Source organism: Hypanus sabinus, chromosome 5 (genome assembly GCF_030144855.1).
Source record: "Hypanus sabinus isolate sHypSab1 chromosome 5, sHypSab1.hap1, whole genome shotgun sequence".
NCBI classification, from domain to species: domain Eukaryota; kingdom Metazoa; phylum Chordata; class Chondrichthyes; order Myliobatiformes; family Dasyatidae; genus Hypanus; species Hypanus sabinus.
In genome coordinates, this window is record NC_082710.1 from 183148531 (window position 1) to 183166739 (window position 18209).

Here is an 18209-nt window from a genome sequence, read left to right on the forward strand (position 1 = left end):
AGCTCACCCACCCTCGCTCTACCCCACTCTCACTCTACCCCACCCTCAGACCCTGCTAACACACCCACTCTCACTCTACCCCACCCTCAGACCCTGCTAACACACCCACCCTCGCTCTACCCCACCCTCAGACCCTGCTAACACACCCACCCTCGCTCTACCCCACCCTCAGACCCTGCTAACACACCCACTCTCACTCTACCCCACCCTCAGACCCTGCTAACACACCCAACCCTCGCTCTACCCCACCCTCAGACCCTGCTAACACACCCACCCTCACTCTACCCCACCCTCAGACCCTGCTAACAGACCCACCCTCACTCTACCCCACCCTCAGACCCTGCTAACACACCCACCCTCACTCTACCCCACCCTCAGACCCTGCTAACACACCCACCCTCGCTCTACCCCACCCTCAGACCCTGCTAACACACCCACCCTCGTTCTACCCCACCCTCAGACCCTGCTAACACACCCGCCCTTGCTCTACCCCACCCTCAGACCCTGCTAACACACCCACCCTCGCTCTACACCACCCTCAGACCCTGCTAACACACCCACTCTCACTCTACCCCACCCTCAGACCCTGCTAACACACCCACCCTCGCTCTACCCCACTCTCGCTCTACCCCACCCTCAGACCCTGCTAGCACACCCACCCTCGCTCTACCCCACCCTCAGACCCTGCTAGCACACCCACTCTCGCTCTACCCCACCCTCAGACTCTGCTAACACACCCACCCTCGCTCTACCCCACCCTCAGACCCTGCTAACACACCCACCCTCGTTCTACCCCACCCTCAGACCCTGCTAACACACCCGCCCTTGCTCTACCCCACCCTCAGACCCTGCTAACACACCCACCCTCGCTCTACACCACCCTCAGACCCTGCTAACACACCCACTGTCACTCTTCCCCACCCTCAGACCCTGCTAACACACCCACCCTCGCTCTACCCCACTCTCGCTCTACCCCACCCTCAGACCCTGCTAGCTCACCCACCCTCGCTCTACCCCACCCTCAGACCCTGCTAACTCACCCACCCTCGCTCTACCCCACCCTCAGACCCTGCTAGCACACCCACCCTCGCTCTACCCCACCCTCAGACCCTGATAGCACACCCACCCTCGCTCTACCCCACCCTCAGACCCTGCTAACACACCCACCCTCGCTCTACCCCACCCTCAGACCCTGCTAACACACCCACCCTCGCTCTACCCCACCCTCAGACCCTGCTAGCACACCCACCCTCGCTCTACCCCACCCTCAGACCCTGCTAGCACACCCACTCTCGCTCTACCCCACCCTCAGACCCTGCTAGCACACCCACTCTCGCTCTACCCCACCCTCAGACCCTGCTAACACACCCACCCTCGCTCTACCCCACCCTCAGACCCTGCTAACACACCCACCCTCGCTCTACCCCACCCTCGCTCTACCCCACACTCAGACCCTGCTAGCTCACCCACCCTCGCTCTACCCCACCCTCAGACCCTGCTAGCACACCCACTCTCTCTCTACCCCACCCTCAGACCCTGCTAACACACCCACCCTCGCTCTACCCCACTCTCACTCTACCCCACCCTCAGACCCTGCTAGCACACCCACTCTCGCTCTACCACACCCTCAGACCCTGCTAGCACACCCACCCTCGCTCTACCCCACCCTCAGACCCTGCTAACACACCCACCCTCGCTCTACCCCACCCTCAGACCCTGCTAACACACCCTCCCTCGCTCTACCCCACCCTCAGACCCTGCTAGCACACCCACTCTCGCTCTACCCCACCCTCAGACCCTGCTAACACACCCACCCTCGCTCTACCCCACCCTCAGACCCTGCTAGCACACCCACCCTCGCTCTACCCCACCCTCAGACCCTGCTAGCTCACCCACCCTCGCTCTACCCCACTCTCACTCTACCCCACCCTCAGACCCTGCTAACACACCCACTCTCACTCTACCCCACCCTCAGACCCTGCTAACACACCCACCCTCGCTCTACCCCACCCTCAGACCCTGCTAACACACCCACCCTCGCTCTACCCCACCCTCAGACCCTGCTAACACACCCACTCTCACTCTACCCCACCCTCAGACCCTGCTAACACACCCACCCTCGCTCTACCCCACCCTCAGACCCTGCTAACACACCCACCCTCACTCTACCCCACCCTCAGACCCTGCTAACAGACCCACCCTCACTCTACCCCACCCTCAGACCCTGCTAACACACCCACCCTCACTCTACCCCACCCTCAGACCCTGCTAACACACCCACCCTCGCTCTACCCCACCCTCAGACCCTGCTAACACACCCACCCTCGTTCTACCCCACCCTCAGACCCTGCTAACACACCCGCCCTTGCTCTACCCCACCCTCAGACCCTGCTAACACACCCACCCTCGCTCTACACCACCCTCAGACCCTGCTAACACACCCACTCTCACTCTACCCCACCCTCAGACCCTGCTAACACACCCACCCTCGCTCTACCCCACTCTCGCTCTACCCCACCCTCAGACCCTGCTAGCACACCCACCCTCGCTCTACCCCACCCTCAGACCCTGCTAGCACACCCACCCTCGCTCTACCCCACCCTCAGACCCTGCTAACACACCCACCCTCGCTCTACCCCACCCTCAGACCCTGCTAACACACCCACCCTCGCTCTACCCCACCCTCAGACCCTGCTAGCACACCCACCCTCGCTCTACCCCACCCTCAGACCCTGCTAACACACCCACCCTCGTTCTACCCCACCCTCAGACCCTGCTAACACACCCGCCCTTGCTCTACCCCACCCTCAGACCCTGCTAACACACCCACCCTCGCTCTACACCACCCTCAGACCCTGCTAACACAGCCACTGTCACTCTTCCCCACCCTCAGACCCTGCTAACACACCCACCCTCGCTCTACCCCACTCTCGCTCTACCCCACCCTCAGACCCTGCTAGCTCACCCACCCTCGTTCTACCCCACCCTCAGACCCTGTTAACACACCCACCCTCGCTCTACCCCACCCTCAGACCCTGCTAGCACACCCACCCTCGCTCTACCCCACCCTCAGACCCTGCTATCACACCCACCCTCGCTCTACCCCACCCTCAGACCCTGCTATCACACCCACCCTCGCTCTACCCCACCCTCAGACCCTGCTAACACACCCACCCTCGCTCTACCCCACCCTCAGACCCTGCTAACACACCCACCCTCGCTCTACCCCACCCTCAGACCCTGCTAGCACACCCACCCTCGCTCTACCCCACCCTCAGACCCTGCTAGCACACCCACTCTCGCTCTACCCCACCCTCAGACCCTGCTAGCACACCCACTCTCGCTCTACCCCACCCTCAGACCCTGCTAACACACCCACCCTCGCTCTACCCCACCCTCAGACCCTGCTAACACACCCACCCTCGCTCTACCCCACCCTCGCTCTACCCCACCCTCAGACCCTGCTAGCTCACCCACCCTCGCTCTACCCCACCCTCAGACCCTGCTAGCACACCCACTCTCTCTCTACCCCACCCTCAGACCCTGCTAACACACCCACCCTCGCTCTACCCCACTCTCACTCTACCCCACCCTCAGACCCTGCTAACACACCCACCCTCGCTCTACCCCACCCTCAGACCCTGCTAACACACCCACTCTCGCACTACCCCACCCTCAGACCCTGCTAGCACACCCACTCTCGCTCTACCCCACCCTCAGACCCTGCTAGCACACCCACCCTCGCTCTACCCCACCCTCAGACCCTGCTAGCACACCCACTCTCTCTCTACCCCACCCTCAGACCCTGCTAACACACCCACCCTCGCTCTACCCTGCCCTCTCTCTACCCCACCCTCAGACCCTGCTAGCACACCCACCCTCGCACTACCCCACCCTCAGACCCTGCTAGCACACCCACTCTCTCTCTACCCCACCCTCAGACCCTGCTAACACACCCACCCTCGCTCTACCCACCCTCACTCTACCCCACCCTCAGACCCTGCTAGCACACCCACCCTCGCACTACCCCACCCTCAGACCCTGCTAGCACACCCACTCTCTCTCTACCCCACCCTCAGACCCTGCTAACACACCCACCCTCGCTCTACCCCACCCTCAGACCCTGCTAGCACACCCACCCTCGCACTACCCCACCCTCAGACCCTGCTAGCACACCCACTCTCACTCTACCCCACCCTCAGACCCTGCTAACACACCCACCCTCACTCTACCCCACCCTCAGACCCTGCTAACACACCCACCCTCGCTCTACCCCACCCTCAGACCCTGCTAGCACACCCACCCTCGCTCTACCCCACCCTCAGACCCTGCTAGCACACCCACCCTCGCTCTACCCCACCCTCAGACCCTGCTAACACACCCACCCTCGCTCTACCCCACCCTCAGACCCTGCTAACACACCCACCCTCGCTCTACCCCACCCTCAGACCCTGCTAGCACACCCACCCTCGCTCTACCCCACCCTCAGACCCTGCTAACACACCCACCCTCGTTCTACCCCACCCTCAGACCCTGCTAACACACCCGCCCTTGCTCTACCCCACCCTCAGACCCTGCTAACACACCCACCCTCGCTCTACACCACCCTCAGACCCTGCTAAAACACCCACCCTCGCTCTACCCCACCCTCAGACCCTGCTAACACACCCACCCTCGCTCTACCCCACCCTCGCTCTACCCCACCCTCAGACCCTGCTAACACACCCACCCTCGCTCTACCCCACCCTCGCTCTACCCCACCCTCAGACTCTGCTAACACAGCCACTGTCACTCTTCCCCACCCTCAGACCCTGCTAACACACCCACCCTCGCTCTACCCCACTCTCGCTCTACCCCACCCTCAGACCCTGCTAACACACCCACCCTCGCTCTACCCCACCCTCGCTCTACCCCCACCCTCAGACTCTGCTAACACAGCCACTGTCACTCTTCCCCACCCTCAGACCCTGCTAACACACCCACCCTCGCTCTACCCCACTCTCGCTCTACCCCACCCTCAGACCCTGCTAGCTCACCCACCCTCGCTCTACCCCACCCTCAGACCCTGCTAACACACCCACCCTCGCTCTACCCCACTCTCGCTCTACCCCACCCTCAGACCCTGCTAGCTCACCCACCCTCGCTCTACCCCACCCTCAGACCCTGTTAACACACCCACCCTCGCTCTACCCCCACCCTCAGACCCTGCTAGCACACCCACCCTCGCTCTACCCCACCCTCAGACCCTGCTAGCACACCCACCCTCACTCTACCCCACCCTCAGACCCTGCTAACACACCCACCCTCGCTCTACCCCACCCTCAGACCCTGCTAACACACCCACCCTCGCTCTACCCCACCCTCAGACCCTGCTAGCACACCCACCCTCGCTCTACCCCACCCTCAGACCCTGCTAGCACACCCACTCTCGCTCTACCCCACCCTCAGACCCTGCTAGCACACCCACTCTCGCTCTACCCCACCCTCAGACCCTGCTAACACACCCACCCTCGCTCTACCCCACCCTCAGACCCTGCTAACACACCCACCCTCGCTCTACCCCACCCTCGCTCTACCCCACCCTCAGACCCTGCTAGCTCACCCCACCCTCGCTCTACCCCACCCTCAGACCCTGCTAGCACACCCACTCTCTCTCTACCCCACCCTCAGACCCTGCTAACACACCCACCCTCGCTCTACCCCACTCTCACTCTACCCCACCCTCAGACCCTGCTAAACACACCCACCCTCGCTCTTCCCCACCCTCAGACCCTGCTAACACACCCACTCTCGCACTACCCCACCCTCAGACCCTGCTAGCACACCCACTCTCGCTCTACCCCACCCTCAGACCCTGCTAGCACACCCACCCTCGCTCTACCCCACCCTCAGACCCTGCTAGCACACCCACTCTCTCTCTACCCCACCCTCAGACCCTGCTAACACACCCACCCTCGCTCTACCCTGCCCTCTCTCTACCCCCACCCTCAGACCCTGCTAGCACACCCACCCTCGCACTACCCCCACCCTCAGACCCTGCTAGCACACCCACTCTCTCTCTACCCCCACCCTCAGACCCTGCTAACACACCCACCCTCGCTCTACCCTGCCCTCTCTCTACCCCACCCTCAGACCCTGCTAACACACCCACCCTCACTCTACCCCACCCTCAGACCCTGCTAGCACACCCACCCTCGCACTACCCCCACCCTCAGACCCTGCTAGCACACCCACTCTCTCTCTACCCCACCCTCAGACCCTGCTAACACACCCACCCTCACTCTACCCCACCCTCAGACCCTGCTAGCACACCCACTCTCACTCTACCCCACCCTCAGACCCTGCTAACACACCCACCCCTCACTCTACCCCACCCTCAGACCCTGCTAACACACCCACCCTCGCTCTACCCCTCCCTCAGACCCTGCTAACACACCCACTCTCGCTCTACCCCACTCTCGCTCTACCTCACCCTCAGACCCTGCTAGCTCACCCACCCTCGCTCTACCCCACCCTCAGACCCTGCTAGCACACCCACCCTCGCTCTACCCCACCCTCAGACCCTGCTAGCTCACCCACTCTCGCTCTACCCCACCCTCAGACCCTGCTAGCTCACCCACCCTCGCTCTACCCCACTCTCACTCTACCCCACCCTCAGACCCTGCTAGCACACCCACCCTCGCTCTACCCCACCCTCAGACCCTGCTAGCTCACCCACCCTCGCTCTACCCCACTCTCACTCTACCCCACCCTCAGACCCTGCTAGCTCACCCACCCTCGCTCTACCCCACTCTCGCTCTACCCCACCCTCAGACCCTGCTAACACACCCACCCTCTCTCTACCCCACCCTCAGACCCTGCTAACACACCCACCCTCGCTCTACCCCCACCCTCAGACCCTGCTAACACACCCACCCTCGCTCTACCCCGCCCCTCAGACCCTGCTAACACACCCACCCTCGCTCTACCCCACCCTCAGACCCTGCTAACTCACCCACCCTCACTCTACCCCACCCTCAGACCCTGCTAACACACCCACTCTCGCTCTACCCCACCCTCAGACCCTGCTAACACACCCACCCTCGCTCTACCCCACCCTCAGACCCTGCTAACACACCCACCCTCGCTCTACCCCACCCTCAGACCCTGCTAACACACCCACCCTCGCTCTACCCCCACCCTCAGACCCTGCTAGCACACCCACCCTCACTCTACCCCACCCTCAGACCCTGCTAACACACCCACCCTCACTCTACCCCACCCTCAGACCCTGCTAACACACCCACCCTCACTCTACCCCACCCTCAGACCCTGCTAGCACACCCACCCTCACTCTACCCCACCCTCAGACCCTGCTAACACACCCACCCTCGCTCTACCCCACCCTCAGACCCTGCTAGCACACCCACCCTCACTCTACCCCACCCTCAGACCCTGCTAACAGACCCACTCCTCACTCTACCCCACCCTCAGACCCTGCTAACACACCCACCCTCGCTCTACCCCACCCTCAGATCCTGCTAACACACCCACCCTCACTCTACCCCACCCTCAGACCCTGCTAACACACCCACCCTCGCTCTACCCCACCCTCAGACCCTGCTAACACACCCACCCTCGCTCTACCCCACCTCAGACCCTGCTAACAGACCCACCCTTGCTCTACCCCACCCCTCAGATCCTGCTAACACACCCACCCTCGCTCTACCCCACCTTCAGACCCTGCTAGCACACCCACCCTCGCTCTACCCCCACCCTCAGACCCTGCTAGCTCACCCACTCTCGCTCTACCCCCACCCTCAGACCCTGCTAACACACCCACCCTCGCTCTACCCCACCCTCAGACCCTGCTAACACACCCACCCTCGCTCTACCCCACACTCAGACCCTGCTAGCTCACCCACTCTCGCTCTAACCCCACCCTCAGACCCTGCTAGCACACCCCACCCTCGCTCTACCCCACCCTCAGGCCCTGCTAACACACCCACTCTCGCTCTACCCCACTCTCACTCTACCCCACCCCTCAGACCCTGCTAGCACACCCACCCTCGCTCTACCCCACCCTCAGACCCTGCTAGCTCACCCACCCTCGCTCTACCCCACTCTCGCTCTACCCCACCCTCAGACCCTGCTAGCTCACCCACCCTCGCTCTACCCCACCCTCAGACCCTGCTAGCACACCCACCCTCGCACTACCCCCACCCTCAGACCCTGCTAACACACTCACCCCTCGCTCTACCCCACCCTCAGACCCTGCTAACACACCCACCCTCGCTCTACCCCACCCTCAGACCCTGCTAACACACCCACCCTCACTCTACCCCCACCCTCAGACCCTGCTAACACACCCACCCTCGCTCTACCCCACCCTCAGACCCTGCTAGCTCACCCACCCTCGCTCTACCCCCACCCTCAGACCCTGCTAGCACACCCACCCTCGCACTACCCCCACCCTCAGACCCTGCTAACACACCCACCCTCGCTCTACCCCACCCTCAGACCCTGCTAACACACCCACCCTCGCTCTACCCCACCCTCAGACCCTGCTAACACACCCCACCCTCACTCTACCCCACCCTCAGACCCTGCTAACACACCCACCCTCGCTCTACCCCACCCTCAGACCCTGCTAACACACCCACCCTCACTCTACCCCACCCTCAGACCCTGCTGACACACCCACCCTCGCTCTACCCCCACCCTCAGATCCTGCTAACACACCCACCCTCGCTCTACCCCACCCTCAGACCCTGCTAACACACCCACTCTCACTCTACCCCACCCTCAGACCCTGCTAACACACCCACTCTCACTCTACCCCACCCTCAGACCCTGCTAACACACCCACCCTCGCTTTACCCTGCCCTCACTCTACCCCACTCTCAGACCCTGCTAACACACCCACTCTCGCTCTACCCCACCCTCAGATCCTGCTAACACACCCACCCTCACTCTACCCCACCCTCAGACCCTGCTAACAGACCCACCCTCGCTCTACCCCACCCTCAGACCCTGCTAACACACCCACCCTCGCTCTACCCCACCCTCAGACCCTGCTAACACACCCACCCTCGCTCTACCCCACCCTCAGACCCTGCTAACACACCCACCCTCACTCTACCCCACCCTCAGACCCTGCTAACACACCCACCCTCGCTCTACCCTGCCCTCACTCTACCCCACTCTCAGACCCTGCTAACACACCCACCCTCACTCTACCCCACCCTCAGACCCTGCTAACACACCCACCCTCGCTCTACCCCACCCTCAGACCCTGCTAACACACCCACCCTCACTCTACCCCACCCTCAGACCCTGCTAACACACCCACCCTCGCTCTACCCCACCCTCAGATCCTGCTAACACACCCACCCTCGCTCTACCCCACCCTCAGACCCTGCTAACACACCCACCCTCGCTCTACCCCACCCTCAGACCCTGCTAACAGTCCCACCCTTGCTCTACCCCACCCTCAGATCCTGCTAACACACCCACCCTCGCTCTACCCCTCCCTCAGACCCTGCTAACACACCCACCCTCGCTCTACCCCACCCTCAGACCCTGCTAGCACACCCACCCTCACTCTACCCCACCCGCAGTCCCTGCTAGCACACCTGCAGTCCCCACCCTCTAACTCACCCAGTCCCTGCTAGCATACCCTCCCTTGCTCTACCCCATCCAATGTCCCCATCTGATTGTAAAAATGGAATTAGCAGAAGGGGCCATGAGAAGGCCCTGGTGAGCAGGATTAAGGAAAACCCCAAGGCTTTCTACAAATATGTAAAGAGCGAGAGTATGAGGGATGTGAGAATAGGACCAATCCGATGCAGTGGTGGAAACGTGTGCATGGAGGTGGAAAAGGTAGCAGAGGTATTAATGAATACATTGCTTCAGTATTCACCTGGAAAAATGACCTTGACAATGTGGAGGTGACTTACAGAGTACTGAAACACTTGAGCATGTAGAAATTATTAAAGAGGTTGTGCTGGAGCTTTTGAAAAGCATTAAGTTAGATAAGTCACCAGGACCAGACAAGATATACCTCAGGCTACTGTGGGAAGAGAGGGAGGAGATTGCTGAGCCTCTGGCGATGATCTTTGTGTCAGCAATCGGGACAGTAGAAGTACTGGAGGATTTGAGAGTTGCAAATGTTGTTCCCTTGTTCAAGAAAAGGAGTAGAGATAACCCAGGAAATTATAGACTAGTGAATACGACTTCAGTGGTGGGCAAGTTGTTGGAGAAGATCCTGAGAGGCAGGACTTATGAGCACTTGGAGAGACATAATCTGATCAGGGTTAGTCAGCATGGCTCTGTCAACGGCAGGTTGTGCCTTATGAGCCTGAGTGAATTATTTAAGGAAGTAACAAGACACATTGATGAAGGTAGAGCAGTGGATATATTGTACATGGATTTCAGTAAGGCATTTGATAAGGTTCCCCATGCAAGGCTCCTTCAGAAAGTAAGGAGGCTTGGGATCCAAGAAGATCTTGCTTTGTGGATCCAGAATTGGCTTGCCCACAGAAGGCAAAAGATAGTTGTAGATGGTTTGTATTCTGCATGGAGTTTGTTGACCGCAAGAATCTGATCTGGGACCCCTCCTCTTTCTGATTTTTATAAATGACCTGGATGAAGAGTTGAAGGGTGGGTTAGTAAGTTTGCTGATGACACAAAGGTTGGAGGTGTTGTGGATAGTGTGGAGGGTTGTCAGAGGTTACAGTGGGACATTGATATGATTCAGAACTGGGCTGAGAAGTGGCAGATGGATTTCTACCCAGGTAAGTGAGAAATGGTTCATTTTGGTAGGTCAAATTTGAAGAGAGAATGTAATATTAATGGTCAAACTCTTGGCAGTGTGGAGGAACTGAGAGATTTTGGGGTCCGTGTCTATAGGACACTCAAAGCTGCTGCACAAGTTTACAGTGTTGTTAAGAAGGTGTATGGTGTGTTGGCATTCTTCAACTGTGAGATTGAGTGCAACAGCTGTGAGGTAATGTTACAGCTATATGAGACCTTAGACCCCACTTGGAGTACTGCGTACAGTTCTGGTCACTTCACTACGGGAAGGATGTGGATACTATAGAGAGAATGCAGAGGAGATTTACAAGGCTGTTGCCTGAATCGGGGAACATGTCTTATGAGAATAGGTTGAGTGAACTTGACCTTTTCTCCTTGGAGTGACAGAGGATGAGAGGTGACCTGATAGAGGGTGTATAAGATGATGAGGAATATTAATCATATCGATAGGCAGAGGCTTTTTCCCAGTGCTTAAACACAAGAGGGCACAGTTTTAAGATGCTTGGACATAGGCACCGAGGGGATGTCAGGGGTAAGTTTTTCACACAGAGGGCGGTGGGTACGTGGAATGCATGGCCGGCAGCAGTGGTGGAAGCAGATTCAAGAGGGTCTTTTAAGCCTATTAGATAGGTAATGGAGCTTAGAAAAATAGAGGGCTATGCGTTAGGGTAATTCTAGGCAGCTTCTAGAGTAGGTTACATGGTCGGCACAACATTGTGGGCCGAAGGGCCTGTAATGTGCTGTAGGTTTCTATGTTCTCTGTTCTTCCAGTGACCTTCAAAGTGCTTTAATCTTACCTCCTTTCCCTTCAAGTTTTCACGAAGAAGATCAAGACAGGGACGGTGGGCAAACTGGACACATTTGTTGTTTCGAACATCACGGACGTCTCCTTCTTACTCACCTGGACCACAAAGGTGCAGTTCGACTCCTTCCTTATCCACTACGGAGTCGAGGTATCCAGGGACGTGCAGAAGGTTAGGGTGGCCGGTGAACTCCGATCTTCAATCATCACTGGTCTCCAGCCAAGCACTAAATACACCCTTCATCTCTACGGTGTCTCCTCTGGCCAGCGAACAAAGCCTATCACCACCACAGGTAACTGCACAGCTTTGGGGGGACTGCTTTGTCGTGCACCTCTGCTCCAACGGCCAAAGACAGAATTTCCTGTTGGCCAGCCATTTTAATTCCTATCCCAATTCCACTTTGGACATGTTGGTCCATGATGAGTTCCTTTGGAGGAGGAACACCTCGTATTCCCCCTAAGTAGCCTCCAACTTGATGGTATGATCATCAATTGTTATCTTCCTGTTAACTTTTCCCTTCCCTTTCCCTTTTCTTGTATTCCCCTATCTGATCTTCTCACCTGCCTTCCACCCCCCAGCCATCCCCCCCCCCCCCCCGTGCTTATTCTCTTTTCCTTCCTCATCTGGTCCTTCCCTTTCTCCCATGCTCCGTTCTCCTTTCCTCTCAGATTCCTTCCTCTCCAGCCCTTTACATTTCCACCCACCTGATTTTGCCCATCACCCTCCAGCTCATTGTCCTCCTCCTCCTCCCCCCCACCTTTCTCTGCTGGTGTCTCACCCTTTCCTTTCCAGTCCTGATGAAGGGTATCGGCCTGAAAAGTTGACTATTTATTCACTTCCATAGTCACTACACAGGTGACTTACAGCAGCCTCCAGCATCGAGGCTGTGAACATTGCTGTGTGTCCCCCCTTTCCCTGCCTGTAGCTCTGCGATCCTCTTATAGCGGCAGATAACCTCTCCCTCAATGTCAACAAGACAAGGGAGATGGTTATCCACTTCGGGAGAACTTGGACCATTCACACCCCTCTTTACATTGAGGAAACGGTGACAAGTTTCAAACTCCTAGGAGTGCACATCTCACACAGCCTCTCCTGGTCCCAGAATGGATTCTACACAATCAGGAAAGCTGTCAACACCTCTACTTTCTGAGGAGGCTGAAGAGAGCTGGACTACGTGCATCGTCGTTCCTCAGATGTGCAGGAGAGGGCATCCTGACAAGCTGCTAAACTGTGGCAGACAGCAGGTGGTCAAAACTGCCTAGTGCACCACTGGCACCATCCTACCCGCCATCAAGGGCACAGATAGAGAAAGGTGCCGGAAAAGAGCCAGTTACATCATGAAGGATACACCCACCCTGCTCATGGACTGTTTGCCCCATTCCCATCAGGGAGGAGGCTATGTAGCATCCACACCAGGACCACCAGACTCAAAAACAGTTACTTTCCCCAAGCAGCAAGGCTGATCAACACCTCGACCCACTAACCCACCCCTCCACACCCCCAATCACCACTACTTTATCATTTCCTGTCAGTCAACTTATGTACAGACACTCCTGTGCCTAGTGTCACTTTATGGACAAGCACTCAATCTACATATATATGTATCTATATTTATTGTTTTTTTATTGTGTTTTTCTTTTGTGCTGCATCGGATCCGGAGTAACAATTATTTTGTTCTCCTTTACACTTGTATTCTGGAAATGGCGTTAAACAAGCTGGAATCTTGAATCAGTCCCTTCAAGGACAGTATTTGACCAATTTTGTTTTGGACTGTGACTGATCCTGAAAATGTTTCCTTGTGTGGCAGCTGGTGTCTCAGCCAGTACTAAATCAATACCCTTTAGCAATTGGCCAGGCCTACCATTATTGGGCAGGTCCCCTTCCCAATTTACATGGGGATTTCCGTACCCCGCATAACATCGCTGGAGTCATCATATGTCTTCCCACATTATTTTTTTGGACCCACACATATTGAGTTGTGGGCCAGTTGTGAACTAAACAACCATTTGTCCCAATGCAAACAAAGGACTTGCACAGTGAGCGGCCCGGCACTGACAAGTGTGATAGAGCAAAGCAATCTGGAACTTGGACAGATTGGGAGAATGGGCAAAGAAGTGCCAGATGGAATACAGTGTAGAGCAATGCAGTCCATGCACTTTGGAAGAAGGAATAAAGGCATAGACTATTTTTTTTAATGGGGAGAAGATTCAAAAATAGGAAGTGCAAAGGGACTAGGGAGTCCTGGTGAAGGACTCACTAAAGGCTGAGTTGGTGGGACGTAAGGTAAATGCAATGTTAGTGTTCATTTCAAGAATATTAAAGCAAGGATGTAATGTTGACACTTCATTGGTCAGACCACATTTGGAGTATCGAGAGCAGATTTGAGCCCCATATCAATGAAAGTATGTGCTGGCATTGACGAGGGTCTAGAGGACATTTACAAGAATGATGTTGAGAATGAATGGGTTAATCTATGAGGAACAGAATGGGCCAGTGCTCGCTGGAATGTAGAAACAAGTGTTGGAGAGGGTGTTGGAATCTCATTGAATATGAGATTTCCCACCCACCCCATCAAATATTGAAAGGTCAATAAAGAACGGACATGGAGAGATGTTTCTAATAGTGGGGGAGTTGAGGACCAAAGGGTGCAGCCTCAGAATAGAGGGGCATCCATTTAGATCAGAGATGAAGAATTTCTTCAGCAGGGTATGGTGAATCAGCGGAATTCATTGTCACAGATGGCAGAAGAATTCAGGTCATTGGGTATATTTAACGCAGAAGATGGTAGGTTCTTGAACAGTCAGGGCATCAAAAGTTATGAGGAGAAGGCAGGATACTGGTTGAGAGGGAAAATAAATCAGCCATAATGGAATAGAGGATCACACTGGTTGGGCCGAATGGACTAGTTCCACTTTTTCCTTCTGGTCAGAGCGAGCATCCTGACTGACTGATAGATGAAGCTTTAGGGATAGTATGACTGATTCCTGCTTCTGAGACATGTCTACAAGGCCCAGGTGAGACAAGAGCTCAGCTCTCTATCCCAAGGGCTTGGTGTACATTGAGTTGAATTTTTCTCCACCAATAACTCTGGTTTCTACCCTCAAGCTACCACGGACAGAAGCACCTTGAGACTGGGCAGCCTATCGATCGCGAGCATCACATCGAACTCTGTCCGCCTCTCCTGGACCACAGACAGGACCTTTGACTCCTTCCTCATCCAGTACAGGGTCCAGGGATCACAGGAGACCCGGAACAGCACGGTGGCCGGCGGAAAGCGAGTGTATCTCATTAGGGATCTCCGTCCCTCCACCCGATACATCATCTATCTCTACGGGATCTCAGGGTCTGTGCGGACCCAGCCGCTCACCACCCAGGTCACCACTGCAGGTACATGTTTTTTGGAAACTAGTTTGAGATGGAATTGATTGAAATCTTCATTTAAGCCTACCAATACCAGAGTCAGTATCCTCATCCTAACCGTCAGAAGTGTCCACGTGAGAGGGATTTTAACCCAATGCTCCTCCGAGTGGTTCCGAGGGACGGGTCAGAAGGTTGCATGACGTAGATGCCAGCCCCAGCATAGGCACAAGCCTCCACACCATCAAGAACATCTTCAAAGGGTGTTGCCTTTACAAGGTAGCATCCATCATTAAGTGCCTCACCACCCTCTTTTCATTTCCACCATCAGGGGGGAGATACAGGAGCCTGAAGGCACACATTCAACAGCTTCTTCCCCACCCACATCAGATTTAGGAATGGACAATGAATCCATGTACACTGGCTCTGAACCAGAATCAGGTTTAATATCACCAGGGCATGTTGGCAGCAGAACATTGCAAAACATTGGAAGAAAACCTATAAATTACAATGAGAAGTGAAATGAAATAAGTCGTGCAAAAAGAGGAGGAGAAGTACTGAGGTAGTGTTCATGGGCTCACTGTCCATTCAGAAATCTGATGGCAGAGGGGGAGAAGCTGTTCCTAAAGCAGTTGAGTGTGTGTCTTCAGGTTCATGTGATGCAGATGGCTGAGGTTGCAATGTTCTGCAGCTTTTTCCAGTCCTGTGCAGTGGCCTCTCCCTACTTCACTAGTTTGCTCTCTTTTTTCACTGCTTAAAGTTCAAAGTACATTTATTATCAAAGACTTTATATGGTTTAACTATTATCCATACTCTGAAGACAGGGACACAGAGGAGCGTGGCTGTGTCAGGGGCAAGCAGGGGTGTGGCAGAGGGGGTCGTGGGCAGGGAGGAGTGTGGGAGAGGGGGTTGTGGGCAGGGAGGAGTGTGGGAGAGGTGGCCGTGGGCAGGGAGGAGTGTGGGAGAGGGGGTCGTAAGCAGGGAGGAGTGTGGAAGAGGGGGTTGTGGGCAGGGAGGAGTGTGGGAGAGGGGGTCGTGTATTCTTTTTTCAGGATCTCCTCAGTTTTTCTACCTATGTCATTGATGCTAATATGTACCATGACTTCTGGCTACACCCTCTCTTTTTAGGATGTTGTGGACGTGTTCAGAAACATCACAGACCCTTACACCTGGGAGGCAAACTACCATCCGTGTTTCTTTATTGCATGTACAGAATTGCCTATCTGTCCCCCAAACTATAAAGTCCCCTATTACTGCTGCCATCCATTCAGTTCCCTACCCTTCTGAGCTACAGGGCCAGACTCAGTGCCAGAGGCACGGTCACTGTTGCTTCCCCCAGGTAGGTTGTCCCTCCCAACTGTACTCAAAATGGAGAACTTATTGTTGAGGTGCACAGCCATGGGAGTGCACTCCACTTTATGTCATTCTCCCTTCCCTCTCCTGAAAGTCACCCATTTAGCTGTCTCCTGTAGCCTTGGGGTGACTACTTCCCTGTAGCTCCTGTCTATCACTGCTTCACTTTCACTAAAAAACTGAAGGTCATCGAGCTGCAGCTCCAGTTCCCTTACACGGTCTCTAAGGAGCTGCACCTCGATGCACCTGGTGTAGATGTGGCTGTTGGGGAGGCTGCAAGTCTCCTGGAAATCCCACATCTGACACCCAGAGAGAACACGGGCTCTGTAGACATACCCCCTTTACTGTCAAGAGCTACATAAGAATAAGAAGTAAGAAATAAATCTATTCATCTCTGCCTGTTCTCACCAAAGCCTATTGAGCAAAGCCTTACCACTCTGACTCAGACCACTCAGATGACGACTGCTCCGCTAGATGGTACCTGTCTTTTATGGAGATTAGGAATTTCAAACTCCATTTCAGGCTTCTGCAGGAATGCTTCTACTGTGTCTGTGCCACTGTCCAATCAAAGACTCCCACTGAAAACTGGTTGAGAGGTAATAACTGATCCTGAATTGGTGGTATGGGTCATGCGTCCAAACACCCAAGAATATGATGTGCTATAATCAATTAGACATAATGTTATGGTCTGTGGTTAGACAACCATGGGCTTAGTCAAGCCGAGAGACTCAGAGGACTGTCTTAAGGGCAGAGAACACGGGTCTCAAGCTGCTGAGAGACAACCTGCCAAAGACAGAACAATTAAGAGAACTCTTGGCACATTGGCCTTGATACTCGGAGTACTGAGTACAGGAGTTGGATATTATGTTGAAGTTGTATCAGGTGTTGATGAGAACATATCTGAGGCATTGTGTAAGGGTTTTCACACCTGAACCTCTCCATTTCAGCTGATGCCCCATCACTGGTGAAACTGGGCACCCTGTCAACGTCAACCATCACATCGAACTCTGTCCACCTCTCCTGGACCACAGACAGGATCTTTGACACCTTCCTCATCCAGTACAGGGTTCAGGGGTCACAGGAGACCCGGAACATCACGGTGGCCGGCGAGAAGCGAGTGTATCTCATCAGTGGTCTCCATCCCTCCACCAGATACATCATCCATCTCTACGGGATCTCGGGGAGTTTGCAGACCCAGCCCCTCTCCACCCAGGTCACCACTGCAGGTACTGTGGAGCAGTCTGATCCTCAATATCCAATGCTCTCAATGTGAATCTGACCTTCTCAGTCTTTCTCTCTGTCTCTGTCTCTGTAATTGTCCGTTCAAGGACTCGCCTGTAGACTGGCAGCTGGCCGCAGACTATTCCTGCACTGGAGAATTTGTGAATTAGTGTAAAGAATTGTCACAAATTAGGTGATGTTCTTGTAATGTACACGTGGTCTAACTCACTCATTTTTAATGTTCTGAAACGGTTGTTTACATCCTGTGAACTAACAACTCAGACAATATGTTGGAGTTGGACAATCAACACCAGAAGGCAGCATTGGCAGCATTGTGTAAAAAGAGCTACTTTTTAGTCAGATCCATGCTGAAGATTTAAAAAGCAGAGCTTCAAGCCAGTTTTCTCTGAGTTGGACAATGCACACCAGGGGCGTGTGAAAACAGCTACTTTTTAATCAGAGTGGCAATCGAGATTTTGAAGACAGAGTTTTGCAGCAGTTTTTCTGATTTGAGGAGCAACCTATCAGCAAGAGGGATTCATCAGAAAAGACCAATAATTCAAGTGCAAGCAGAGAGGCCAATCTTTTGAATGTGCCAGTCTTTAGAGTGGCTTTGGCTCAGCAGGCTTGGGTGAGGTAGACTGTCTTGGAACTTTCCCTCTCTCTCCCTCCCTCTTTCCC

General features: G+C 55.4%; 1 protein-coding gene across 1 annotated transcript in view; it reads left to right on the forward strand.

Annotated features, from left to right (window-relative positions):
* LOC132394859 (tenascin-X-like) overlaps window positions 1–18209 on the forward strand; it is a 168568-nt gene that overhangs the window by 54132 nt on the left and 96227 nt on the right. Inside the window, exons 11-13 of the mRNA XM_059971266.1 lie at window positions 11608–11889; window positions 14703–14984; window positions 17255–17533. Coding sequence (XP_059827249.1) covers window positions 11608–11889; window positions 14703–14984; window positions 17255–17533 — 843 coding nt within the window. The remainder of the gene's footprint in view (window positions 1–11607; window positions 11890–14702; window positions 14985–17254; window positions 17534–18209) is intronic.